The sequence below is a fragment of the Genypterus blacodes genome, unplaced genomic scaffold (genome assembly GCF_046128005.1).
Source record: "Genypterus blacodes isolate CSIRO-AG114 ecotype Tasmania unplaced genomic scaffold, CSIRO-AGI_Gbla_v1 ptg000315l_1, whole genome shotgun sequence".
Taxonomy (NCBI): Eukaryota; Metazoa; Chordata; class Actinopteri; order Ophidiiformes; family Ophidiidae; genus Genypterus; species Genypterus blacodes.
The window spans coordinates 23,419-40,000 of NW_027467102.1; the positions used below are offsets into that span (position 1 = coordinate 23,419).

At 49.3% G+C, this 16,582-nt stretch overlaps 1 protein-coding gene across 2 annotated transcripts in view; it reads right to left on the reverse strand.

The window, feature by feature from the left end:
* Positions 1–1,151: 1,151 nt before the first annotated feature.
* LOC142988315 (ephrin-A5-like) overlaps positions 1,152–16,582 on the reverse strand; it is a 40,509-nt gene continuing 25,078 nt past the window's right edge. The window contains exons 2-5 of one of the 2 annotated variants that reach the window (XM_076137444.1): positions 6,402–6,694; positions 2,256–2,321; positions 2,074–2,154; positions 1,152–1,317 (exon numbers count right to left, since the gene is read on the reverse strand). In XM_076137444.1, the coding sequence (XP_075993559.1) occupies positions 1,193–1,317; positions 2,074–2,154; positions 2,256–2,321; positions 6,402–6,694 (565 nt within the window). In that variant the 3' untranslated portion in view covers positions 1,152–1,192. Of the gene's footprint in view, positions 1,321–2,073; positions 2,155–2,255; positions 2,322–6,401; positions 6,695–16,582 lie in introns of both variants that reach the window. The other variant, XM_076137443.1, reaches the window with a different exon arrangement.

Consider the following 16,582-nt stretch of genomic DNA (forward strand, 5'->3'; position numbering starts at 1 on the left):
CCTCTGCTCGCCGTCTGTAAACATCAAAGTCCTCAATCGCTGCTTAACTTTTGATTTTGTTATTTTGTTTTTCAGTGACAGAAAGTCAAATTTACTAAAATATCCCACAGTGCACAGTGTGATTGTATTAAGTGTGTGTGTGTGTGTGTGTGTGTGTGTGTGTGTGTGTGTGTGTGTGTGTGTAACTAAATTAAAAGGTGTTATTTGTGTGTTTTTATTGCCTTCTTTCTAATGAAGTTACAGACTAAACCAGAACAGAAACAAAGCACAAAGGACTTCACAATAAATAGGAAAATACATTTTGTCTGTCAAAATGCAGCGCGCCTCCTTAGCTCCGCCCACATATCGTCCTGTACACACACCCGTGTTGGCTGCTACACTTACGTGATTCATTACAAAACAGAAAACATTAATCCATCATTAAAGACACAAAGTACTAGAAGACGAGTGCTTCTTTCTTTCAACCTTCTTTTTTTGTTTTAAGCGTCCGGCCTCACAGTCTGAGACAACGACTGCATTCACCTGAGAGGAAGTCATCAAAGAGGCCCCGCCCATCCCCTTCGGCAGCTGTCTCCTAGCAACGGACGGCCTGATTTTTTTTCCTTCTTGTTGGCCCATCAAGGTAACACGTAGCCGATAGAATCCTTCGACGACGTTCCGCTCTAATGTGAGAGTTGATTGTGTTAAATGCGGTTAACCATGATTCCTGAACGCCATGATGTTACGTTTGTAAACGCGGAGAGATCCTGCAGTGCTTCTTCCATTCAAGATGAAGAGTCATGATTGTGTAGTTTGTGCTTTGTGTGCGTGTTTGCATGTTTGCGTGTTTGCATGTTTTCATGTGTGTGTGTGTGTGTGTGTGTGTGGAATAAGAGTCTATCATCTGCATATTGTGAACATGAAGAGGTGTTAAAGGTAAACATCCAGCTGAAGTTCACCTCAGAACGCCGTGATTCATCAGCATCCATCCAGAAAACTTGAAAATCACACTAGTTGGTATTTTCATTTCCAAAAGTCTGCAAAAAAACGAATGCTTCCCCGACAGGAAGTCCCTTTGTCTCTCCCTCTGCCGAGAGAGACCGTCAGTGTTTTTGCAAAAAAAGTGCTCCTTGGGGGAAGGGGAGGGGGGGCAGGTTGGGGGGGGGGGGGGGGGGGGGGGGGCAGTCCCATCAGGACAGTCCAAACCCGGGCGCTATAAACACAAGGCGGCCACCAGGACAAGGAGGGTGGAGCTTAGCAGGAGGCCCGAAGTCTGGCGGCGTCCCACCGAGTTCACGTCTGCTCGGGAAGGTTCGGCCGACTCGTGACTCGTGTCGTCTGCTGGGAAGAGAAAGACCAGGAGACAGGAACTATTATTATAATTATTATTATTATTATTATTATTATTGTTGTTGTTGTATTCTACAATAAAAGATCCCATTTTTGTCTGCAACGTAATAAGTCAAACAAAATTAACAAATAATATAAACTCAAATAATTCATACAGTAGATTAATTGTTCAACCATGAAGTTTGTTGTTTAAATTCTGTATTTTGACGAAAAATCATGATGCAAAAACAGGGAAATGTAAGACAACAATCATTAAGATGAAGAAGATGATAATTGCTCAAAAAAAGAAATGTAGATTTTAAAGTAAAAAACAGACGGAAAAAAATCAATCACAAATGAATGACAGATTGTTGTCGCTATGGGAAACAAACTAGTCTGAAAATGAAAAAATTCATACAAAATAAGTATTAACGGGTTTCTTAATTTTTCTTATTTTTGATTAAACAGAAAATAAGAGTCTCAAAAGTCAGAATAACTTAAGTCTAAAAAGATTAAAAGATAGATATCAATTAACTTGATTTTGGGGGGGGGGGAAATATCAAAATTATGATTCCTTAAAGAACAGATGCGCTCTGAAAAATGTGAAAAACAATCGGAGTGTTGAAATAAGAGAAATGTGTCATGAAACGGATCTGCAGTTCAGTCAATGAGAAACTTTCACATTTTAATGAGTATTGGAGCTGACACACACACACACACACACACACACACACACACACACACACACACAGGGTCCCTACACACCGCTGGGTTCGAGGGAGTTGTGGATCCTCTCGTCAAAGTCGACTCCTTCCTGCTCACTGCTGGTGCTCCTCACACAGTTGTCTGGAGAACAGAGACAAAGAGGAAGAGACACATGAGAAGAGTCCAGACAGAACCAGACAGAAGACGACAGAACTAAAACAACGCGGTCAGTTTGGACTCACTGGGCGGCCTGACGAAGACTTTGAGCCTAAGGCAGGTTCGTCTTCCTCGGTCATCAGTGGTGGAGGCTGAGGAGACAAACAGAAGAAGAACAGAAACATGTTAGAAGAATCATCACAATAAAACACTGCCTTCTTCCAAATGATCCAAACTCTTTGATTTATGTCAGAATGTTCCTCGACTTTACGGCGACATTTTATCAGAAATCAAACAAATCTTTGTTATAAATATCAGAACTTTTAAATCCTTAATTTCCAGATTCTGTGGTTTCATTTGTTTGTTGGTTTCTGAGGCCTGAGGGCGGCTTAGAGCCTAATGAAGTTACCATGGCGATATTTATGAATTCAGTGAAGTATCGAGTGAATCAAAGTAAATCGAGTTGTGGCTGGAAGTAAAGATTTGTGAAGCATCAAATCAGATTTATTTAATGAGCACACACACACACACACACACAGCCTGCCTCTGGCCCAATGCATGCTGGGAAACCACCCAGCCTCTGACCCCAGACCGGGGCGATTAAGCAGCGCGAGCCAGCGATCCTCCTCAACCAGACGCGGCTCGTGTTCCGTCCTCCTCTCTGACTTCCGACACGTTTGGACGAGAGTCTCTGTGTTTCCGCGGCGACGGAGCTGCTGAGTGTTTGTCTGCTGATGTGATCCAAGCTGTTACACATCTCATTTCCTGTGTTCCTCTGATTGTGACGGAGATTAAAAACCACACGTTGGTTTTGTTGCTGTGATTGTTTTGCAGACAAAAAGTAATTAGTTTCTCTCTCTCTCTCTCTCTCTCTTTCTCTCTCTCTCTCCATCTCTCACACACACACACACACACACACACACACACACACACACACACACACACACACAGAGTCATGTGCTGTCAGTCTGGTGATCTCCCCTCAGGTCAAAGTAAAAACACTGAGCGTGGATTTAAGTTGTCGTGTGTCTAAAGTCAAAGGAAGAGACGTGAGGATGAGGAAGATCACGGCTCAGAGTTCAGACGAGGACAGAGAAAGAGAGAGAGAGAGAGAGAGAGAGAGAGAGAGAACAGACGGAAGGAAGGAAAGAAGAGGGAGAAAGACGGTGAAGGGAGGTAAAGGTAAAGAAAGAAAGAAAGAAAGAAAGAAAGAAAGAAAGAAAGAAAGAGAGAGACGAGGAGCAGGAGGAGGGGAGTGGAGGGAATGAAAGGACAGAGGATGAAGAAGGAAGGAAAGGAAAGGAACAAAAGAAAAAAGTAGAGAAGAAAGGAAGCAAAAAGAAAGAGAGAAAGAAAACACACACACACACACACACACACACACACACACACACACACACACACAGCTAAATTCAGGTTTGTCTGAATGGAATGTGAAGGTGAGGAGTCATTCTGAATGCAGATCTGAGCCGAGCCGGTCTGGGCTGAGCCTGCTGGGCTGTGTGTGTGTGAGTGTGTGTGTGTGTGTGTGTGTGTGTGTGTGTGTGTCTCTGTCTGTCTGTCTGTCTGTCTGTCTCACAGACTCTCAACTGTCTCCTCGGAAAATTGGATTTCGATCCTGGGAGATTAGGATCAGCCCCCCCCCCCCCCCCCTGTCATTATTAGAAAAACATGCCACTGAGGAGCTTGTAGTCCCGCTGACCTTTGACCTTCCTGTATGCCTCAGATCCCTGCAGTCTGAGGCAGCCTCGAACTCGCACCACGTCCCATTCCAAATTAGATTTGGAATGTTGGGATTAAGTTTGTAAAGTGTGAGGACGGCTGAGACCTGAAGGAGCGCTTGATTATTTATTAGATTTGATTTTCTGAATTAATTTTGTGGTTAAATTTCCTTCATGTGAGTCTTTAGAATAAAAAACTAAATTATGCTTAAATTAGACAAAAATAACTCAATCAAGATTACAACATCTACAGATTCAATTCTTTAAATAGAAAAATAAGAGAACCTTCATCCTTAAAGATGAAGACTTCAAGCAGCGTCTGGATGTGAGTTTATAATTCAGTTTGGATTTACAAAGACGAGGAGGAAGGAAAGTTAAATTTTTATATTAGAGTTATAAAATTGATATTCAGTCAAAAATTGAAATAGACTGAATATATTTTCGAATTCGTGAAAACAAATTAAATCTTAAATCATTTTAATTATCAGCAATAATGAATTCCAGTTCAAAGTCATATTCTGTCTCTGTGCCTCTGAGTCTCTGAGTCTCTGAGTCTCTGTGCCTCTGAGTCTCTGAGTCTCTGAGTCTCTGTGCCTCTGTGCCTCTGAGTCTCTGAGTCTCTGAGTCTCTGAGTCTCTGAGTCTCTGAGTCTCTGAGTCTCTGAGTCTCTGTGCCTCTGAGTCTCTGAGTCTCTGAGTCTCTGAGTCTCTGAGTCTCTGTGCCTCTGAGTCTCTGAGTCTCTGTGCCTCTGAGTCTCTGAGTCTCTGTGCCTCTCCATGCCTCGTATCATTCTCTCTGCTTGTATCTGTCCGTCGGCTTCCTGCCAATCTGCAGGTATCACTGTTTGACGTGGCTCCGCCCTCCTCTTCCTCCTGCCTGAGGCGGAGGGCGATCAGCGTACAGGAGGACAAAGGAGCGTCTGTCTTCACTGAGTCAGAGGCAGATAACACATAACCCCCCCTGTGTGTCACTAATACGTGTTGGGCCCCCTTACAGCCGCAGCACCTGGATGAACTATCAGCCATTGTTAGACGGGGACGCATATTGTTAACACGCAATCTGACACGCCGATAACACGACGCCCTTTACTGTAAAACCACCAGACGCCGATGAGGACCCTTGTGAAAAACGTCATGTTTACACGGGAGAGAACATTAGAACATTCTGAGGTCGGCGAGAGTTTGGAGCATCGCAGACGAAAGTTAAGAATCGTGAGAGAGTGAAAGGAGAACGCAGAGAGCGACTGAGCCCGGCAGAGATCAGCCGCTTAGACGCAGCAGTCTGAGGAGATGAGTAAAGACGGAGTTGGGTCACGCTCACGTTAGGAAACCTCACAATCACTGTGCGTTGGCCTGCTTTGTCAAGGTCGCGAGTTAGAATCCACGAGTCTAAACAGACGTGATAGGTCTGCAGAAACACTGGAGAAATAACACGACGCCCGGGCTCAAAACTTATCAATCAACCCCCATTCAAATGAAGAAACATTAATATGATGTGAAGCGGCCTGACAGGTTGGTGTGGGTTTGTTCCCGGAGGTGCGTTCAGTGATTTCATCCCGGCTCTCTGATGGATGAGTCATGGGAGAGACCGTGCATATGGCCTCAGACCGCCCCGGGACATATGGACCCGCTCCTGCTCCGGCCCTCTGTCTGTCTCCGTGCGGATCATCAATCATCAAAGTCTAAGGGAACATCATCCTCGCTTCCCACGCCGAGCCAGGGGAACATTTAGAGGAGAATTGGAAAATCTGGGATTGTATCAAACGGAGGCGATTCCCTGGCAAGTCTGACGGTCCGCAACATTCCCCCCCGACAAAGGAAGCAGGTAGAGTTGCAACAGAGGCGGCAGGCGGCCAGTGACATCAGAGATCCAATAGAGACGCAGAGAAAGGTAATTCATCATCCTGAAACATGTCGCAATAACCACACAACTGTGTCTCCCAGCTGCTCGCTTGGACTCAGTCAGGGTGGGAATAAGTTTTACAACTGCGCCTGAATGCACCGTTGCATATTGGTTCTCAAACTGTGGAAAACATTGTACTGTTTGCGAAGCTTTAAACTTTACTATCGATTAATCACTTCAGTTAATTTGTGTTGCCTGGTTTCTCAGAGTGAAAATTTCAAAATAAAAGCCTGTGGAGCGTCTGTGTCTGCCGCGATCCCGCCGTCTTTCACGCCTGCGGGGGCTCTGACCTCACTCGTAAAAACACGACTCCTCACGCACTCGTTTCCCAGAAGCTTCTCACACGCCGCGGCGGCAGAAAGCTGAGCTCAGATCAAACCTCAGACAGCCGACGTGTTCTCGCCCCGCGGCTCGTGTTCTGGCTCGGCCTTCGTTTCAAGACCGTGGCAGAGGCTAAACTCTTCCCTCGCAGCTCCGCTTTTGTTTCAAGGATTCACAAACGTTTCTCCTCAAAGCAAGTGCGGCTGAGATCTTGGCCCAAAAACCTTCAAACTCAACCTGCTTCCTACATTTCAGACACAACCCAAGAGGCGGGGGCGGCGTACTCACAGACGTAGTAGTACTCTCTGCCCGGGCGGAACTCGAAGCCCAGGGAGAAAGGCGTGAAGAGCTGGAACTTCTCGGAGAACTTGAGCGGTCCGTTGGGCGACAGCGGCCGGTTGCACTCCCAGCGCTTGAAGCCTTTGGCGGTGTGGTCGCAGGAGCTGTAGCCGTCGTAGTTCACCATGTAGAGGACGTAGCGCTCGGCCCGCTCGTCTGCCACCGGCTCGGCGTAGTGAGGGCAGAACACGTCCAGGTAGTCGTTTATGCACACGTCGATGTGGTAGTCCCCGCGATAGAACCTGACAGGAAGTGGGAAAGAGAAAACGTCCATGAGAAACATTGCGAGGCTCCGCGGCGTCATCAGACAATAAAAGGAGACGTTCAGTGTGTTTACACGGAATACAACAGAAGAAAGAAGGAAAGAAATGAGAGAGGAAAGGTGGAAGAGGGAGAGAAGAACAATGAGGAACAAAGAGACAAAGAGGAGTCGATCGATCACAACCCGTATGGTTTCTCCTCCTGAATGTTAAATATGAATCTACACTGTCAGATAAAAGTCTTTCATAGCAAAACTCAAAGTGCTGGAGCTTTAAATGAACTGAGTTACTGCACATAGTCCGGCCCTCAGCCCTCTGCAGCAGGTAGCACTCAGGCGTTAGACAGTACCCACACTGTTACTCTCTCTCAGCTCTGATTACTTCAGGGCCAGAGGACAAAGGAGTACTCTTTGTGTACATGATGTACCGGCGTCCAGGCTCCAGCGTTTCTGCTTTTGTTTACAGGATCTCAACATGTCAGCTTCAATCAGGACGAGCCCGCATGAGACTCTGCACCCCCGAGCCTCCGTCCCTCCCCCGCACCGGCCGGGAAACAACCCAACAACCCGCCTACGCCACGCCTCCCCTGCCTCGGCCGCTGAGCGCTGACCGATACGTACGTTGGAAGAACGAACGGCTGAGAATTGTCTGAGGGGAGAAGAAGTAATGTCAAGTTTTAAAAGTACGAACGGGTTCTTTCAGTCTTGAGCGAGGTCGAGGTAGAACGTTCGTACACGTTACCCGATCGAACGCCACCTGGAGGAAACAGGCGACGTTACAACAACGCCGCCATCCAAGTGTCCAGCGTCTGTGGAGATGTCCGTCTGTCTCAGCAGGGTGGAGCACGTGCGTTTAAGTCTGAACCTACGTCTGAGTGAAGCGGTGACACGGTGCTCTGTACGTTGGAGACGTTTGGCTGAGCTCAACCGTATCAGATCATCGGTGCGCTGCGCGTCCCAACTCGTCCCCTCCGCCTGATGACCCCGCCGTGTCAAAGAACAGACGTGAAGACATCCGCAGTACGTCAGCGATACTGAAGAACCCAGCCACACGGAGGAAACCCGAGACAGAGCCCGCGGGAAAACTACCAGGGAATATCTGGAACACGTCCACTTGATTTACAGGGAGGGACTCTGGTTCTCTACAGGTACTAAAGGAGAGGCAGAGGACTTTACTGACACACGTCTACTGCTGGGGATTTCCACCTCCGGATCAGAAGAGAAAGAAGAGAAGAAGAAACGAAGAGACGAAGAGACGAAGAGCAGGGTCAGATGTGGGGCAGCTTCTCGGGAAAAAAAGACAAGAAGACACACTCCATGAACTCCTGTCATCACAACACACACACACACACACACAGTAACGATTACACTGTGGTATCTTGGACAAAGAGTGGAGAAACCAAACCGCAGGCTGCTTCTCTATCACATCCCACAGTTTACCTCCAATAACTGCTGAACCAACACGCCGAGTCAACACAGAGACGACCTGCAGAGACTCACCGGCACCAGCAGGGGGAGCCAGGCAGGATCGTTTTTGTCCCTCCAAGCTTAAGTCCTGATTTCTGTTCCCTGTCTTCGTTTCCTTTTACATCTGAGTGTAGGAAGCTTCACACTTCCTTCCCTTCTCTCTCTTGCTTCCTCCTTCCCTCCTTTTTCTAACCTCTTTAATTTCCTTCTCAAACTCCCCTGTAAGTATAAAGCCCCCTCACACGTCCTCCGTCTTCCTCCCTCCCTCTTTTGTTCCGTCTCTCTTTCTCTCTCTGTCCCTCTTTGCTTCCATCCGTCCTCTCCTTGTCCTGGGCTGAGAGAACTGGGAGTGAGTACTTGTACCTTGGATATGTGAGTACCCTGTACTTGTTGGTCTCCAGATGGGGTCGATCTGTCCCGATGCCCCCGGGGTCAGGAGATCACCCCCCCCCCCCCCCCCCCCACCTGTCCCATCATTCATAGCGGTGCCTCTGCGACGCTGCGGTGACTGCAGCCGAGTTAAAGCCATTATTACTTGGAGAGGCTAATTATATACACACACATCTGTCCATGCACTCGCAAACACACACACACACACACACACACAGTGTGTTTAAACACATAATGTGTCTGCCAGTGGGCTCAATCAGGCTGGGCGTTGACAGGACGATGAGAAAAAAGGAAAATATAGACGGTTCACTCTTTCTGTTTTTTCCTCCTGCTGGGAACAAAACCAGGGGAGGTGAATAATCGCCCTCAGATTGGAAACACATTGCGGCGTGTGGGAAGGCACCACTCAAATATGGAAAAGAGAGGAAGAAGAGGAGGGAGGAATGAAGGAGAAGAAGAAGAATCTCTCTCCGGTTTCTTTGCCGTGCAGAAGGCAGACGTCCTCACGTGTTTTGGACTGTTCAGCCAGTACACACACACACACACACACACACACTTCATATGGCGAAGCAGCTTCCTCCAGTAAACATGACTGGAGGAAGCAGTGACATAGAGGCGGCGGTATGCTGGTTCTGATCCAAACTCGACCACGTTCAGACGTCTGCACGCACGCTCAGACTTTGATTCCAGCGCCATGAAGGCAATGCATCATACAAACCTAATGTAAACACATTAGAGACTGAAATGTTTACTGAGGGGAACAGAGCCGGGCCATGGAAGCAGAGAGAACATTATAATCAGGGAGAGGTATTAATGTTTACATCTGAGTCAGATATGTTTCCTTCATCACAAAGTACGAGTACTGCGTGATGTAAATGTGCTGAGTGAGTGAGACGACACACACACACACACACACACACACACACACACACTTTGCTGCAGGTTAATGACCGAAAAAGCTTCTCTGGTGTCAGGGGTCAAAGCTGCAGCATGGGGCTAGAGTCTCTCTCACACACACACACACACACACACACACAGCAGCAGGCTTCTGTCATTCAGTCAGTGTTACACCCACCACCCTCCCCCAAAAAGAAAGCGCTTCTGTTGCCATGACGCCTGTTTACAGCAACACAATGTTCCCACTGCAGAATTGCCGCTTTTGACAAACGCATAGTGTTCATACCCGACGCTGTGTGCAGGCACGCACAAGTGTGTGTGTGTGTGTGTGTGTGTGTGTGTGTGTGTGTGTGTGGACCTGCTGCGATGCCACTTTACACCAGGGGGCCCCGGCCGGCCCCTGTGAAAATAACCCCACTAAAAATGTCCCATCAGCCCCTGCACCTGACCGCCGCTCCTCACTGTGCCTCAGACGAGCCGACAGCTTGATCTCATTTAGCTCTGCTCTTCATTTTGTTCTTATTTGATGCCGAAAAAGCTGCAAAGATTTTTATCCAGACTTGATCTCATTCTGGAAAATTAAAATAAAAAAAATAAAAATGTTTTAGTAGAAATGTATTATAAAATATTTACTTTTTTTTAAAATATTTTCAAAAATCTCAACTAATGACAATTCACAGAAAATAAGAGAGAAGAAACTTTTCTGTAAAATAATATTATTGCTAAAATAAAATCTAGTAAATAAACTCCTGACTTTATAGATTCCATTTCCTCCCTCAGACTTCCTGTCTCTTTCCCTCTGCACCTGAACGCAGCCGCTGAACTTCCCGGCAGCTCTGAGCATCAACTCCAGGCTGACGCCTCAGACGGGCCGATATGGATCTGACACCTTAGACTGGAGCTGAGGTCAGAGGTCACTGACAGCCCATTATTCAGGCCCTGCTCGTCCGTCTCAGGATGCTGAGCGACAGAAGGTGAAGTTTAAAAGCCTGTAAAGACCTTCATTAACCCTTCATCAACCACTGGCTTCTCTCTCCTTCCTGTCACCTGCAGTCTCAAGGGAAAATCATTCCAGATAAACTAGTTTTTATTATTTTTCTAAATCCATTTTTTAAAGCCATAATATTACAAATAAATCCATATAAATCCCACAATTTTCCTTTCTTCCGTTTGTTTTTTGATTTATGTTTATTCCTCACATGTAACAACATCAACTTCCTGTCCTTCCCTCTGCGTAACCATGGTGAAAATACTCTATAAATATAATAAAATCATAATCATGAATTTAAGAACAATAACATCCAGCAAATAAATAAATAAATGAGCCACACACACACACACACACACACACACACACACACAGGCCCCACCTGAAGCATGTTTGACTAACACGGCCCTGAGCTCCACTCGGCGGGGCTGAGACTCTGACCTTTGACCCCCCTCCCCAGGGGTGATGTGCCCCCCCTCACCCCAGCCCCCCGGGCCACCCTATCACTTTACTGCACCCCAGGGAGCAGCAGCCCGGGCCGCCCCAAACACACTGAGAACACAAACCCGGGGCGGGGGAGGGGAGAGAGAGGAACCGCAACGTCTGGACTCAATCAACCGCCATGACAGGCCTGAAACACACACACACACACACACACACACACACACACACACACACACACACACGCATGTAGCAAACACGAGCAGTGAGGTCTCACACATCAAAGCAGAGCGGCTGAGTAATAGACGCTCTGTGGGGAGAGGGGAGGGGCCTAAAGAGAAAGAGAGAGAGAGAGAGAGAGAGAGAGAGCAACCCCCCTAACAACCATCCAGAGCACCATGTCAACTACTGTGCCCCCCCCAGAGCACCTCAGAACCCCCAAACACTACAGCAACTGACCTAGCAACCATCCAGAACAACAGAACAACAGAACAACGTCCTGGTCACCACCTGGAACACCATAGCAACGGCTCCCAAAACCACTCGGACCTTCAGCTCAATCTGATGACTTAGAGCTCCTGAGCCTCTCTGAACAGGAAGGAGGTATGTTTACAGAGTGGAGCAGGAGAGGAAGAGTGAAGGATGGAGTGAGAGAAGAGAGGAAGAGGAGTGTGAGAGAAATATGAAAGGAGAAGTCGAGATGATGCGAGAAAATGAGGAGGAAGGGAGAAACTCTGTGATTTAGACGTCCCAGAGGTCTGCAGACAGAGCAGACAGAGCAGACAGAGCAGGAGGTCTGAGGACAACACACAGTACTACACACACACACAAAGCAACACACAGCAGTGTGTGTGTGTGTGTGTGTGTGCGTGTGTGTGCGCGTGTGTGTGCATATGTGTGTGTGTGTGTGCGTGCATGTGTGCGTGTGCTTGTGCGTGTGCGTGTGTGTGTGTGTGTGTGTGTGTGTGTGTCTTGTCTGCCTCTGGTCCCCAGCAGGCTCTAACACTAACAGCACATGTATCTCGGTGCAGCAGCTAAACTTAGAGCGCCGCCCGAGTGCCAAGCGTGCCAGCGCCGGGCCGACCCACCTGGCCCGCTCAATCTGACCCCGCACACACACACACACACACACACACACACACACACACACACACACACACACGGTCACACCCACAGCCAGCTGTGCAGCGACACTTGAACCCAGTAAGAGCGAGTTAAAGTCGAGTACGAGTCGCATTCCTGCATTCACAAGTCCACTTCACTCCATAATGGAAAGAATGACGGTGACAGTTAATGGAGTTTTGTTGCCGTGGAGACGACACATCTCACTCCCTGGTCTGCCGCGTGTGTGAGGCCTTCACACCACACAGGACCTTAGATCTCTGCATTCCACCTTAAGGACAGGATTCACTCAGACCACCTTAAGAAGCCGCTCGCCACATTCACTCCCTACGACATCATCATCATCCGCCCGACGTCCAGCAGGAGAATCTCAATGCATATAAAACGGTTTCCCACTGCTACAACACATAAACGAGCCTCTGAGGGGCTCCCACACACACACACACACACACACACAGATAGATCTGCTGGGTGTGTTCAGATGGAGATAAACGTCCCGTTGTGAGTCCATCCATCAGTCAGCAGCTCCGTCTCTCCCTCCGTCTGTCCGTCAGCACGTCCAGCACTAAATCCTTCCACACACACACCTGCTTCATATCTACACCTTTCACAACACACACACACACACACACACCTGCTTCCTAGCTTCACGGCCGACTGAGCCTTCACTTCCTCCTCCTGACCACAGAGCTGCAGTATCAAAGTAGAGATCAATCTGTAACGCACTCAAGTTTAACTGGTAAAAGCATCAAAGTTTGACAGTGCAGCTTCTCTGTTCCCCTCACACGGAGCTGCATGTTCCTCTGCTGCGTGTCCCAGGAGCTTTACACGCGTGTGTTAGCATGATTAGAGGTAAACATGATGAAGCCGTGTTGTGTTTGTGAACGTGAGGTTAAATAAAGGAAAAGTAGATTAAAGTCTTCTAGATATTAGACAGAAAGATTCACAACAACCTGTACGATGTTCACCTTCATGTTCGTCACGTTGAGTACAAACCTGAGCAAACCTTACGCTGCTCATTCATCCGTCGAACCCTGGCCCCTCCCCCTTCACTGGCTCCTCCCCCTCTTAATGCTACATTATGGCCCGGTGGAAACAGCGGCGTCATCACGTGTGGCCTCTCGCTCGTCCATAACCATAAAAAGATGCGAGCACTCCCGCTGTAATGGACGGGACGCTGCACACACACACACACACACACACTCCTTCTTTACGACCCTGAGTACTTTAATGTACTTCCTGTCCTGCGTCAAGACCGGGGCCATCATCCTGCCGTAAAAAGGGCCGCGAGTTCGATCCCCCATCAATTAGCCCGACTCCAGAACGCCAGAGAGAGGCGGGGGGGAGGAGCTACAGAGTGAAGCAGAGGGTGGTGCTGCAGTGTTCAGACGTCACGCTTCACCTCTCCTGCTCTCCTGAGGAGTTGTGTGTGTTTGTGTGTGTTTGACGCCTCCAGGTCACTGAGTGCACCTCTGCTCTGTGGAGGTGTGAGCTGAGCCTGACCCCGGCAGCTGAGCCTGACCCATAATCCACCCTGACAAAGCTCAGCTCCGCCTCTGAACAGCCTGCTGTGCACACACACACAGGTGTGTTTACCTGTGTGTGTGTGTGTGCACAGCAGTGAAGTCATGGACACACAACTGGTGATGCTGCTGCAAGAAGGAACCAGGAAGTTACAAACATCCAGAGGGTTCAGGGTCAAAGGTCAGAGGAGAAAGTATCTGTCTGTGACTAAGCTTCTGTTCATTCATGGATCCATCAGGGTCCATCAGAGACCTGCAGCCCTGAGAGGAGAACAACAACATCTACACAATAACACAACAACAGACACAAAGCCACCGCACCTTAAACTGTCTGCAGAGCCACAATGCAGCAGGTTCCTGAAGCCCAGCAGCCAATCAGGAGGCAGCGCTGTGTGAATGCCAGGTGAGCTTCCGTCCCTAACCTGTAATCCGTCCCTGAACACACTCTGTTCCGGCCCTTTGTGCCGCCTGTCACTCCGGACCTGAGCTTCATCATTACAGGGATTAAGAGGCTCTGAGTCTGAAGACCTGCGTGAGAACTGAAGACCTGATCGCCGCCTGACGAGGTATGAGCCCGCACAGGTCCAGACACGCCTCACACACACACACACACACACACGCTCTCTGTGTGTGTGTGTGTGTGTGTGTGTGTGTCTGACCCTTTGCCACCTCGATGTGTCACAGGTGAGCTGAGACACAAGCGAGGCTGTGCTGCTCTGTGTCAGCTGTGTTTACCTGTTGGTTGAACTCAGGTGTGACTGAGACCAAGTGACTGAGACCAAGTGACTGAGACCAAGTGACTGAGACCAAGTGACTGAGACCAAGTGACTATCTGATCATCATGGCGTGTTAACGTGTTAACATTCTTGTGTTCATGCAGATTTAGGTTTCATTTTGTGTTTAGACAGGAGAAACCACACACACTTTCAGTTTCCCTTCTCTTCCTGGATGGAGGGATGATGCTGGCCCTGGCTGCACCTGATCCCCGGGCCACATGTGGAGTCACAGCAGAGGCACCTGGGACCCGACACAGACTCCCTGTAGCCACGCCTCCATGTTAATGACTTGTTTCTCTCTCTCCCTCTCTCTCTCTCTCTCTCTCTCTCCACCCCTCTCTCGCTCTCTCTCTCCCTCCCCCCGCTCTCTCTCTCTCTCTCCCCCTCCCTCTCTCTCTCTCTCCCTCTCCCCCCCCCTCTCCCTCCCCCCCTCTCTCTCCCTCTCTCTCTCTCTCTCTCCCCCTCCCTCTCTCCCTCCCCCCCCTCTCCCCCTCCCTCTCTCCCTCCCCCCCTCTCTCCCTCTCTCTCTCTTATTAGCTGAAGGCTCGGTCTAACACAGCAGAGTTGAGCTCAGATTCTCTGGTTGACTGAGCTGAATCATGTGACTCATCAGATAAAAGCGTCCGTCCATAGTTTGCAGTAATTATAATAATGATGTAGGATTATGTAAGAAGTTTCCGCTGTGATAGAACAGGAAGTGAAGTCATTGTGATTCTGTGAGCAGTCTGGATTCTTGGAGAGCTGCAGCTTCGCCAACGGCAAACAAGCTGAGAAAACAACTGCATCCAACAAGTCAGTCACACACACACACACACACAGTCAACAGGGCCTGGCACACACACACACACACACACACACACACACACACACACACATTCCTGTGGGCCTCCTGGCTCTCGTCCCTCACACTTGTCACCAGGCGCTGCAGTGTGTGGGCTTGAGGAGACTCACAGCCTGTTAGGGTGCAGAGCATGTCAGCTGACACAGAGCGGCACAGAGCTGCATAGAGCTGCATAGAGCTGCACAGAGCTGCATAGAGCTGCACAGAGCGGCACAGAGCAGCACTCCTGCCTCCTGCCTCCTTTGTCCTCTGGCTCAGTTGTAAACTCGCTGCCTTGCTTCCTCCTCCTCTTCCCTCAGGTTTAAGTTCACTCTGATGTAAACAAACCTAAAGGTTCCAACACAAACACACAGCACATGAATCACACTGAGCTGAAACGCTCTCAGCTCAGTCCAGGCAAAACTGAGAGTGCAGATTGAAATGTAAACATCTCCGCTCTGCTGCAGTTGCGTGGGATCCGCTCTGCTCCGGCCGCTCTGCCAGCTCTGCCTCCGGGCCGCTCGTCCAGACTGAAGCTCTCAGCGCGCTGCTCTGGATTGATGCGAGCGTCTGGGTGGGCCGCTCTCTGAGCCGCCGTCCAACAAAGTGACACAGTGGCGTGTTCTGTGCCAGCGGGCCGTACAGGCATCTGTGGCCGCGCTAAGTGGACGGCGCTGACAGCGAACGCCACACGGCGAGCTGAGGTTACACACGATGTTACAGACGATCAGGCCTTAAAGCCCCGAGTGGCTCTGTGAGCACAGAGAGGCAGTGTTTGTCAGCACGACACGCTAAGAGGACACACATGTGCTCCTGACAGCCAAACGAGCTGAGAGAGAGACGGAGACAACAACAACCAGGGCGCACAACCAACGAGTAAGAGCGAGAGAGAGAGAGAGAGAGAGAGAGAGAGAGAGAGAGAGAGAGAGAGAGAGAGAGAGAGAGAGAGAGAGAGAGAGAGAGACCCTCCTCCCCTCTCTCTCTCTCTCTCTCTCTCTCTCTCCCCCCCACCTCCGCTCACACTCTGCTCCGGCCCACCGCCACATCCAGAGCCGCCGCGTCGCTCTACCTGACACTTTATCTGAGGAATGTGGGAATGCAGAGATAGAGCGAGAGGAAGAGCGCAAGAATCTGAGACCAGAGAGGGATCAAGAGGAATACAGCAAGAGCCTGGTTCAGTGTTCACTCAGTGAGATCGGAGGTGTTACATGGACCTGTGGGCGCTGACAGATCTGCTCTCCAGACGGACACCTTCTCCTGAGCTCAGAGGGATTAGAACCTCAGTGAAGCTCCTCCTCTGACACCCTACACCTCCCTGGCCCCGCCCCCACCCAGGGCCCCCTCTGGTCCCTGGGGGCCTCAGACCTGCTCACACACTCACACTGCAGCTGTGCCCGTCTGGCATCCTGCTGAGTCTCCGACCTGAACGCAGACGGGATTTGGAATT